General features: G+C 27.6%; 1 protein-coding gene across 1 annotated transcript; it reads left to right on the top strand.

The window, feature by feature from the left end:
* LOC111283046 (uncharacterized) lies at window positions 1-536 on the top strand. The gene has a single exon (XM_022871431.2). It carries the CDS (start codon window positions 63-65, stop codon window positions 381-383), a length of 321 nt encoding a protein of 106 aa, XP_022727166.2. The 5' UTR covers window positions 1-62; the 3' UTR covers window positions 384-536.
* The last annotated feature ends 12,496 nt before the right edge of the window (window positions 537-13,032 follow it).

Below are 13,032 nucleotides of genomic sequence, written 5' to 3'. Positions count from 1 at the left end.
TATAATTACAAACTGCACGGGAATATTTGCCTTGTGTTTTGACAAAACTGAAAATTTTTGAGATGGAAGCGGTGAAGGGAAAGTCAGACGTGAACAACGCCCTTCTGGGAGGATCTAACAAGAGGGCAAGAGAGGTTGGGGAGGAGACGACCGTGACGGAGGAGGAGGTGGAGGAATTCTTCACGATACTCAGGAAGATACACGTGGCGATAAATTATTTCAAGGAAAGTAACGGCGATATCCGCAACTTAACGCATCTGGGAAAGGTGGAGTCCCTGACTTTGGAAGGGAACGTTGATCACGTAAACGGTAGCGAGAAGAAGGATGGAAACGTGGATTTAGACTTGAATGTTGATCCGGATAAGGGTTCAAACCCGTTTTAATTAGCCATTTTCTGTTTCCTTTCTAAGTGTTAGTCTAGCTTATTATTATTATTATTATTATTATTATCTTTTGAAATTTGGAAGATATTTGGTCTCTTATTTATTCTAATTTTAAGGCTATTTAATTATAATTTATAAAGAAATTATTGTATAGCTTTAGCTGCTACTCTCAACAGTTTCCTTTTGCACTTCAAATTTGTTTAATTAACTGTTTTTCTTTCAAATATTATGATTAAATAATCAAAACACTTAAAAACTTTTATTACTTAGCAAAACATGGTGAAACTACTGTCATAACGTCTAGATCCGAAGATCTATCGCTAGACATTGATTTAAAGGAGTAGTCACTAATCTTTTTTATCTAGGTACGATTGACCACTTAAGGAATCCATCCTTTTAGGGAACACCTAAGTTTAAGGGGCCCTAAAAAATAGGTTCGGATCTACTACCCAGAACAGGGTTCGAGAGTTCGGTTACGTGTGAAAAAAGTTATAGCACCCTCACAACGCCCATCGAAAGATGGTACTAGCTTAATTTTATGTTATCCAATAAACCTTAAAAATTTATCAAGTAATTAATTATTAAAAATTATTCTCAATTGACTCTAATACTTTTAGCAAAAAATTGAAAAAAAATTTTCACCTCAAGAGTATCCAAAAAAACTACTGTTTCACTTGCAGAGGCTCTATTGTCGAATTATTTAACATTAAAGAAAATTCAAGAAAAAAAATGATTGCTTTAGATATAAATTTTTTTCTCTTCAAAAATTTATTGCTTTTGTACAAGAAAAATTAATATCTTCAACTTTTCTCCAAAATATTTTTTAGAAACTTTAATTTCGAAGAAAATTGATACTTTTAATTTTTTTCTCAAAAAAAAAAAAACCTTTTTATGAAACTTATTTTTAAGAAAAATTGATACTTTCAACTTTTTCTCAAAATATTTTTTAGAAAAACTTATTTTCAAGGAAAATTGATACTTTTAACTTTTTTCCAAAAATATTTTTGAAAAGCTTATTTTCAAGGAAAATTGATACTTTAATTTTTCCTTAAAAATATATATTTTTAATTTTATTTAAAGAAAATAATAAAAATAAAATAAAAATAAAAATAAAGATAAAAATAGAATAAAATAAAATATGAAATACTAAATAATTATAATCTAATCAACAAATAATAATAATAATAATAATAATAATAATAATAATAATAATAATAATAAATAAATAAATAAATGACAAAAAAAAACATGAGAACGGCTCGGCTTAGCGGCTCGGCTCGACTTTGAAAACGGCTCACACTCGGGTCGCACACGGGTCAAAAGCAGGTTGGCGCTCGGGTCGGGTCACCCGATTTCAAAACGCACGGATCCTCTGAGTAGGGTCGGCAAATCAACCCGAAACCGTCGGGTTCCGACTCGACCCGACTATTTTAAGGTCGGATTTTTTTCAAAAATCGGGTTTAATGTCGGGTCGGGTCGGTTTTATTTTTTAAAATATCGGATTCGGGTTGGGGTCGGGTTTGTATGAAATCCGACCTTACCCGACCCGAAATATTTACCAAAATACCCTTAAGATATATATATAATTTTTTTTAGGGTTTCTGAATTTTAATTTCTTTTCGCCGCTCTCTCGCTTGTAACGTCAATGATTCCAATTCCTTCTTTTACTTCCAAACCTCAGTATCGGTTTCAACCTTACTCTTCTCACATTCCAAAACCCTATTCTCAGTCGTTAGCTGAAAAAACCTATCTCGTCATTCTCCTCGGTCAAATCAACAACTTACTCTGTCACCCCTTTTCCTCCATAGCTAACTATCTCTTCATTGTCGCTCTCCGTAATCAGATCACCAACTTCATTATTCTGACTCTTTAAAACCTTAACTTCATCCTCAAGTACAAGCTTTGAGGCTTCTAATGTCCTAAATCTAATTCAAGTGCTTCACAGTCACTTTTCCACTTTAGAACCTCCAATTCTAGCTCAAGAAACCTTGCATCGGCTTTCTTTTTTTAACAATTACTGGAATTACGGAAACAGTGGTAGGCAGAGAAGGAGACAGAAACGTTGGTGCTTTAAAGATTAAATTAGGATCGGGTCGGATAAAATTCGGGTAAATAATATTTAAAAGGGTCGGAGTCGAGTTTTTCTGCTACAACCTCCGAGCAGGGGCGGGTCGGGTATCGGGTAGAAGCATTAAAGCATCGGGTCGGAGGCGGGGAAAGTGAAAAACTGACCCGCCCCGCCCCGATGCCATCCCTACCTCTGAGAACAATAACGTCAAAACGACGTCGTTTTCAACATGTATAAAAAGGCTATTTCTTCGATTTTTTAACTGATCTCTCATTTCCTCTCCCTCTCTTCCCTTTCTTTCATCCTCCCTCCCTCTCTCTAAACAGACGAAGAACTCTGGTTGAATCTTGTCGAATTTTGGAATATATCGTCGAAATCTGAGTTTTTCGAAAGTTCCTCGAAAAGTTGGTCAATTTCTGGAAATAGTTACCCAAAATTAGGTAGCTTACCGAAAAATTCAACCAGTGCTGAAAAAATCATCAAAAAATTCAACCGAAATTTAAAAATTTTTCAAAAATTTTCAGAAAAAAAATTTGCCAAAATTCTAAAAAAAATTTGAAATTGCTTCTAGCCCTTCTGAACGCCTTTTTCTCAGTCAGTCTCTCTTTTTTATTCTGTTTCAGTATCTATTTATAGGGATTGATTAGAAGAGTTTCTAATTAATCTCAATTCCTCTTTAGATTAGGATTCAATCTTTGAATCTAATATGGACTCTTATTGAATTTCAAATACACGGTAGAATTTAGATTCTTGTCACAATCTCAACCGAATAAGAAGAAAAATAAAATAAAATAAAATATATATTAATAGATAATTGAAATAAAATAATTAGATAAATAAAAATATTAATAGATAAATAATAAAAAATATATATACATTAATAGATAATAATATATGTTAATAGATAAATAAATATATATGTATATTAATAAATAATAATAGTAATATTAAATAATTAAATAAAAATTAAAAAAATAAAAATAAAAATAACAATAAAAATAAAAGATAATCTTAACTATTTGGACTAGATTCAATTAATTCAGACTTAGATGAAATTGAATGTTTACAATTACTATAAATGATAATGATAGGGTCGGATAATTTGGTTATATAAAAAGAGAAATTACTGAAATTTTTTATTAAAATTCGGTGTTTGATGATTTTGATTAAAAGAAAAACTATTGAAACTTTTGAGTCAATCAGACTCGGTGATCGATGATTATGTTTTTATGAATGCTCTCAATATAACTGAAGTGTGATTCTTTATGTACTGTATCTGCTTAATAGGCTTACCCACTATTCTTGCAAAGGTTAAAAGCTTGATACGTTGGAAGCAAAAGACTTCCACCAACCGCCATTTCCAATCATGGAACCAGGATTGTAATTAAGGCAACAGGAAGAGATAGGTTGGCATTTGCGAGAGAGTGGAGTGCGCATATCTTCAAGGCTTGAAGGGAAAATGTTTTAGATAGAATGGAATGGAAAGTGGAAACCACTATTTTATTATGGGTTTACGTCGAATTCCAACTACTAATTCCCTGTTTGATTGCTAAACTTAAGACAAATAATTACTATCAAAAAAGAAATGATGATATCTATGGATATAAATGATATATTAAAACTCATAAATTATTCAGATTTGATTTAAATAAAATTTTAATCCGATTTAATTATTATCAAGTTAAATTTAAGTTCAAATAATTCGATTTATTAATTGAGTTGAATTTGAATATTTTATATCTAATTTAAATAACTTACGAATCTAATCGAATTTTTTATTTTAATATATTTTAATTATTTTAATTAATAAAATATCTTGAATTTAATTCAAATATAAATAATAAAAATTTTATCAAATATAAAATTTAAATTTATTTTTTATATTAATTAAATCTAATCAATTAATTTTAATTTTTATCTTAAATTAAATTTAAATTAAAATAATTAAATTTAATTAAATTTGAATCGATTCCAATCCAATTTGAACTCGAATGGTAACTTCACCAAAGAAAAGAAAGGGCAACAATTTGTTGTTTGTATTTGGTGAAAACAAAAGTAAAGAAACTGAGGGACGGGAAACCGGATTTACCCTAGTTGCTGCCCTACGTTTCTAACGTCATGTATCGTTTTTTCCACGACGCAAACTCATTACAACGACATTAGAAATGTCAATAATACATAAATAAATAATGCTATGTTGTTTTTAAAAAGATGCAAAACCTAGTATTGTTATCATTATCATTATATCGTGCAGAACACGTCGGCGTTTTGTTTTATTTGGCCGTGACGGTGACAACAGAATCGCATAAAGTACTGGACGGCAATGGAAATTATCAGTTTTCAGATTTTTTTTATTTAAATTAAATTTGATAATTCGTATCATTATATTATATAATTATATTTATATCATATTTAATATAAAAATTATATATTATAATTTATATTAATATAAAAATATAAAATATAATTTTTTTTATTTATTAAACATATTTATAATTTTAAAAAAATTTTAAATTATATTATTTTTATACGTGTTATGTTATTGTGTTTCAAATTATCACGTATTCTTGGAACTATCGCCGGGCGATAAAGTGGAAGCTGACCGAATTACAAATAGATTCCACTGCCTTATTGGGTCTTTCGTTTATCACAAAAACTGGATGGGATCTGCTAGACTTTCATCGTAGAATTGGATTCAACTTGTACTAAGAAGTCAAAAATATTATGCTGGCCGATGTTTGGCCCTTTGTTTTGAGCCCTGATACTTGGAAAAAGAGATAGGAAACGTCTATCCCACAAAGCCTAAACATTTATGTCAGCCATTAGGCCCTAAATTCAAAATCATTTCTTTAATGGCTAGGCCCAAATTTTTTATTTTCTATAAAGTTTTTCCCCTTTTTGTATTTTCGGGCCGCCCTATTAATGCCTAGTCGATCTTCCCTTGTTACGATTTAAACGAGGGGAAAACTTGCTGTTCAGCTTATGTTATAGATTTAATCGTACGATGGTATCAACAAAATTCGGGGAAGATTCTTTGTCCTTAATTATGAAATATTAAGGTGCAAATTTCATATATTCTGAGTAAAATATTACTACAACTTCTTGAACAAAATGTAGAAATATTATAAATTATGAGACAAATCCACCGTTGACTAATACCCTAATTTGTCCCGTTTATGAAGCATCAACCATGTTTAATTTTAGTTCCAATCAAATATTCCTATTTATCCCTATAACATAAATGATAAATAATTATTAAAGATATTTAGTGATCCGAAACATATTGTAATATTTATCTTTTATTAAAAATTATCACGTTAATTCGATCACGTTATTTTTATTTTTCATTAATTTTTTATTTTTTATTTATAAATATATACATTCAAATATTATCATTTTATTTGATATCTTACTTCAATTTTTTATCTTTCTTACCTTTCTCTTTTTTATATATATTTTTTATATCGATTTTTAATTTGTGATTTAAAGTACAAACGTAAAGAATTTTTTTTTTTTCTTCTAAAAACACTTTCAAATCCAAATTCAATACAAACAACAATATTTTTAACATTAATTGATTTCAAATTTTCTAGGACTGTTTTTTCAACTGATTTTGCCACCTGGACGGCCAAGCAAAGATTAGCTAAGAAATTGCAAAATGCTATAAACAAATTTGATAAATGCGTCCATAAGTTTTGAGTGCGTACATTTGACAGAAGCCCTTTGCTGTATTTGTCCATAAATAAGTTGATTATGTAAATACGTACGGCAGCAGCCAGCCCACGGGGAAAACCTAAGCAATGTTTTCCCATAAACAATCATATTTAGGTCAAGCCAAAACCTAGCATTCAATATGGGGGATTTAATTAATTAATTAACTTTACCGACAAAGTTGAAGTTAAAATCACTGCTAACTTTGGGTTAGGAAAAAGCCATCGGCTGTCCAACTTTTGTATGATTCAAGGTGATGGAGCAGCCTTTGCGAGTTGGTATTTATTGTAAAATTTAAATTCGAATTTCATTGTCATCAATATTTATTAGTTGACTGTCTATAAATTTAATATTAATTTTTTGAAATTTATGATTTGTCTCCTTTTAAAAATAATAAGCCAAAGCTAGTGGGTGGTGGCCGTAGCCATCGTATGCATTTGATTGGGGTTAGGCCATCTGCCTCTTTTCCCATACCGTCTAGTTTCACATTTATTTTCCTTTTGCCGCAAGCGGCTTTGCTATTTCGCGCGTTTTTTACGAAAAATATGAGAGAATTAACCCGTTCACCGTTGATAAGATCTCAATTAAAGTTTTTAAGTCAATTGTTCATACTTCGTATCATACTTGTTGATAATTTAAAATATGATATAAAATTAAAATAAAAAAATGATATAAATTAAGATTTTAATAATAATTATATATATTTAATAAAATTTAAAAAATATATTTTTTATATTTTTATATTAATATAAATTATAATATATAATTTTTATTAAAAATATAATATAAATACATAAATTTTAATATTTTATATGATAAAAATATTCCAACCGTCATACCTACCCTGAACTCAAACCAAGAACAGGAGGGCAAGAAATTAGTTTGTACCGAACGTATAAAAGGAAATTTCTTAACGATCTGAAATAAAGGCGGCCCGCTAAAAGCGTTGGGTCAAGCCTTAATTAGCCACCAAAAGGAGAAAATTAGTAAAAGAGAAGAGTAAAGGAAGATTGGTAGAAATTGCTTTCAAATTAGGAATTTTCTTGATTCAAAATAGTGAAAGAGAACCACAATTTATGGGTCCATTTCACGATTTCAATACCTTTGATTCCCAGTTGTTTTTCATTTTCCAAGTTAGATGTGATTCCTATTTCCTTGAAAGCTAAAGCGTGTCATGCACAAAATGTGATGTATGTAACCTTTGCTAGTCTTCCCACATGAACATTTCGTTTGATGTAAATGTCAATGTCAATGTTTCAAAGTTATCATGTTGGAAAAGAATTCTAAGTCCACAAAGATTTTGTTCCCCTAAAAATTGGATTGGAATATTTTACACGAAAAGATAAATATTTTAGAAGCAATAAAGTGGCTTCACCCACTGTCTTGTGGAACTTGTGGAAAACGTTAAACATGGTAATTGAAGGAAAGTGCCTTTCAATTATAATTGATAAGTATTTTTTTTCACATGTATAACATTTTAATCTTATATCAAAATAATTTAAAATTTTGTTACGCAAAATATATAAAGATATAAATTTAAATTTATGAGATATTTTTTGTAAAAAAAAATCATAAAATTTTTGAATAAAAATGAATAATATCCACAAATTGAATACGAATCTTTATAATATAAATTTTATGAGAATGTTTCATCATATTTTGAAAGGTATAGCCTTTTTAATAGATATCACCTTCATTCATTCTATGATATAATTTATGAAAATTTAAAGATTTTAAGCAATAAAATAATTACTTTTATTTTAAATTTAAAAATTGTTTTAATATTTTGATTGTCTTTTATAAAAGAAAATAACATAGTTGATAATTTTTAATTTATATAAAAGCATATAACGTTAGGGAGACACGTCATTGAACCAATTCCATTAGATTATCTCATTATCAAACCATGTGATAAGTTTGTAGGAATTGAATATGCCACTAGGTTGAGTGCTTACCGTTGAAAGTGGATTTGGGAATTTTCTTTTTCTTTTGCCAAAGAACGAATCAAAGTTTCTATATGCGTTTACAGCAGCACTTTTGCTGTTGTGCTATATGTTTTTTCTTCTTCTTCTTTTGGTAGTAATCATTATTAAAAGGAGTCTAGATTTTCCTGTGCATTCGACCTGCCAAATGCGTTACCTTTTCTTTTTCCAATAAACCAAGAAAATTGAAACTACGTTCACAAAGTTTTTTTTTTTTTAGTTCAAATGTTTGAATTCAGACTCATGGCAATTTTTTTTTTCTTTTCTTTCAAATACATGCGAGAAGTTTGAATTCCACTGAAAAAAAAAATGATTAATAGGGATTAGTACGAGTGGTTAAAATTTAAGATTTAAATATAACATATTATAAATTTTTATTGATAAATGATATATAAATTTAAAAAAATTTATAAATATACTTATAAATTAATGATTTATCGTAACTTTAAAAATGAAATAACTTCTCCGCGTTTAAATTTTCTTTAAAAAAAAATCAAAGTGAATAAGACAATCTTTTATTACATTTTTTTTAATAAGATGCGTTTGGTAGTACAGTTCTGTCCATTGAACATTTTTATTTTAGATAGTAAAACTAGTCTTTCATCGGTTGGCTAAATCTGCTGTCTACTGTAGGTTAGAATCTCTTAGCTATATCGCCATCGCCGGCTTCATCATCTTGTTTCTTTTTTGCTTTTTTTTTTTTAATTAAATATATTTTAATGGGGTTTTATGGTGCGGCGCTGCCAATCTGTCACGTTTGCGTTCGGCCATGTCCCGAAACAGAATCGACGCACCACCTGGCAGAGCCTTTCCTGCCAAAAATTTAACAACTTGCTAGGCTTGCTTTGGTTATTATCTCATTTATTATTTATATTAAAAAAATGTGTAACAAGATATATAAATTCATAGGATATATCATATATACATCAATTATAAGTTGATTCGTTTTAATAATTATCCTTCATGCCCACATCAGATTAATGATATAATGATGTGGGGATTTTTTTTTTTTCACAAATGAGAGCATTAATTTTTTTGATCAAAATCTTTTTTTTTTCAACTTAAAATGTATTCTCTTATTTATTTATTTATTTATCTTGTATTAATTTTTATAGAATTTTAAAAATTTTTTAAATTTATAGTATTTAATATTAAAATTAAAAATTTTTATATAAGATTAAAATTTTATAATTTCTAATGTTAAAAATAAAAAAAATCATAAAAATAATTTTAAAAAATATAAAAATAAGAGTTTTATACGTTAAAAAATAAAATATAATTTTAAGACATTTTTAAAAAATAACCAAAAAATTTGAGATAAAGAAAATAAATTTTTTCTATTTTAAAAATTTTATTTAATAATTAAATCAATGAAAACCTTGAAATTTTAAAGAAAAATAGTGACATCAATCACTTCTTTTTATAAATTAATAAGATAATTTTACCCACACGAAGTAAGAATATAATAATGGCACGTTAAAAGATTGATTATTTATTATTGTGGTTGTTAAAAGGGCAGAAATTGTGTGATCTGATCTGCTTTTAGGTGTCAGAGATCAGATCAGGCTGAAGATAACAATAAAATAAATAAAGTAAATTTAAAAAAAGAAAAAAAAAAGCCTGACAGACACCAAATTAAACAGCACAACAAATAAAAAAAAACCAAACAGAGAACCGAGGTACATTAAAAACTCATTGGGTCTTATCATACAACTTCGACAATGCTTCTCCACCGTAGGATTAACCCGACAGTGCCACGAGAGCCCTCGTGATTAGTGAAATAACAACCACAACCGTCCTTTTGTATCATGTGTTTGCTTTTTTAGAATCATACCACCTGCAAAACACGTGGCCCATACTTTGGAAACGTATCAATCGTTCTAGATACCCCGTATTTTAAAAAAATTATATTTAAATTAACAAACCCAACAAGTAAAATAATGGGGAAATTTCAGAAATTGACATATGGAAATAAACGTGCAAGGAAGGGCAAGTTGTAAGAAAGTTTTTGGTTTTTCGAGGAGCGGCTTCAAACAATTAACAGCTGGACACGGCAGCCAACTTGACCGTGAATTCAGCGGCAATTGGCAATGACTGACGATGCAATCTGGCTCTTGATTTTCTTCGAGTGCATCAATATTTGTGGGCTTAGCTTAGTTGCTTCTGGAACGTGTCGGCTGAAGCTCGCCGAAAATTAAAGCTGGCTAACGGGGCTTAATCCTATAAAGCGTGGTCGTGAACCATGGCCAAGGATGAAAAAAAAAAAATTGAAAAATTGAAAAATTAATTTAAAATTATAATATTCGATTTAATTTAATTTAATTTAAATTTTTTATTTGATTTATATCAAATTCAGATATTTAATTTATATATTAAATTTGAATCAAATTTAAAATTTTAAAAATTAAATCAAACTAAATTATATATTTTTTAATTTTATAAATTAAAATTAATAATTTTATATAAAAAATCTATTTAAATATATTAAAATTTTATATTAAAATAATATACAAAAATTTTAAAATTTTAAAATTAATAAATTAAATTAAATAAATAAAATTTAATTATATTTAATTTTGATTGAATAAAAATTTAATTTATATTCGAATTAAATAAATATTTAATTTGAATTTAAATTAAAATTTCAAATTATTTTAATAATAATATTAAAAAAATTTTAATCAAATTTAATTCGAATTAAATCGTTATAATCCTTGTCATTATGTTACGAAATGAAATGAAATTTTAAAAAATAACAATAAAGGGTTATTGTCTTTTAAAAATATTTTTTTAGGTCCGACAGTGTTATCGTGGAATGGGCGGCAATCGGGAAGGACAGGGGAAAATGATCTGGTTGTCGCCCAAGTTGGGCATATCTTTTCGTGCTCACACGAAGGCGGAAAACTGATCGGTGGTTGATTGATGAAAATTTTATATTTGGATTTGAATTTTATTTATATTTTTATTATTTCCAGATGTAACATCCTGCGTTTACAAAACGAAAAACAAAGGCTCGTGGGGCGTTTTAGATTTGTTTTCTTAATTAAGTGGATGGGGAAAGTGACTGGAATCTGTGCAAGACGTGATGGTCAGCTAAGATTCAGAGAGCAGAGAGAGATTTGGTGCAATAAAAAAAAAGATAATATATTTAAAATGATTAATAAATTTTTTGTGGTTAGGTTCTTAAGTATTTATCAATAAAAAAAATAAAAAAATTTGAATAAGGGCAAAATTTATATTATAAAATCAAATTTTCAATAGCAAATGAAGTTTTTTTTTTAGTTTCTTGTTCAATTTTATGGCGTTTGATATGTAATACAAAATCTTTCATTTCTATTGTTAAAAAAGAACATTTAATCCTTAATTAAACAAGATTTTTGGAAAATTGAGTTGAATTTGTTAGAAATGTTTTTTTTTTTTAAGAAAAAATTTAGAGATATATTATTTAATTCTTTAAATCATGATAAAATATATCATACCTAATAATTTAAGATAAATGATTGTATATCATGTATTCAAAATGATTTTAATAAATAATTATCGATAAAATTTAAATCTAAAATTTTTTTATCAAAATAAATAATTTTAATCGATTAAATTAATCACTTATTAATAATTTATTAAAAATGTTATGAACATAAATTGTCGTTTGCTTTCTTGTGAGATACATTAATTTGGATTTAGGTGTAACCATTTCACTGTCAACCAAGTGAGCACGTCCTATTCGTTAAAAAAAAGTTTCCAATAAAACGCCTAATTAATTGTCCATAACCTTTGCTCAACACAATCTAGCTTAGACCTTTTAAAATATCCACCTCTCCTCGCATCCCCCATCATATGCAGCTTAATTACTCTCCAAAGCTTATTTGCCGGTTGCTTAGATTGGATTCCATGAATATTCCAGTTTGCCTCATTTATTATTGAATTTAGTTAAAATTTGAGGTATTCAAATAATAAATTAAATCAAATTTAAATATTTAAATTTCACATTTAAAAAGCTTATGATTTTAATCGAATTTTTATTTTTAATATATTTTAATATAGATAAATATTTAATAATTATATTTAAGATTTCATTAAATTTAATCAAATTTATTGAGTCAAGCTCAATTTATTCAAATAAATTATGAATTAAGCTAAAAAATAAAAATAAAAATATTATAAATGATTTCTAAATTATAATAAAATATTTAACATAATATATATTTTTAAAAATCTATAATATGATTCTTAAATTATAAATATAATATATAATGTGATATTTATTTTTAATATTTTTAATTTTAAATGATAAAATGCAATGAATAAATTAATTTTTAAATATTTTATTAATTAATATATTTATAATTCATGAATTATATTTAAATTTTTTTAAGTTTAAATATTGTATTAATACTTTATTATAATTTAAAATTATTTATGATATTATCTTAAAATAAAAAATCAATCAAGCTTGAACTAAGCTTTAAACATTAACATTTTTAATTGATTCAAACTCCAATCTGACATTAAATCTACTCAAATTGATTAGATTACACTCCTATCCCCCAAAATCAATCTTATCCAATTTTAAAGCATCCAACCAAGTTTACTTAAAAAACCCTCACCCAACTTTGTCCCTCAACACTTTCCCTACCAAACCAACAAATCCTCTTTTGTGCCCAACCACTAAGTAAGAATTCAGCCGAGCCACGCCAACTAGCAAAAGCCAGCCTCAAAAAAAAAAAAAAAAAAAAAAAGAAATACCCGAAGGCCGTGATTGACTAGGCTACTGGGCCCCATCTGACCGGACCTCAACACGGAATTCAAATCCAATTAATAAAATCCACATTGGAAATCGGTCAAGCGCCCCTTTTAATAAGTTAACCCAAGCAAGAGCTCCGTGATG

Source organism: Durio zibethinus, chromosome 5 (assembly GCF_047325235.1).
Source record: "Durio zibethinus cultivar Kanyao isolate XHJ-2024 chromosome 5, ASM4732523v1, whole genome shotgun sequence".
Lineage (NCBI taxonomy): Eukaryota > Viridiplantae > Streptophyta > Magnoliopsida > Malvales > Malvaceae > Durio > Durio zibethinus.
Note: the sequence above shows the minus strand (reverse complement) of the source record. Positions and strands in the feature narration are given on the sequence as shown.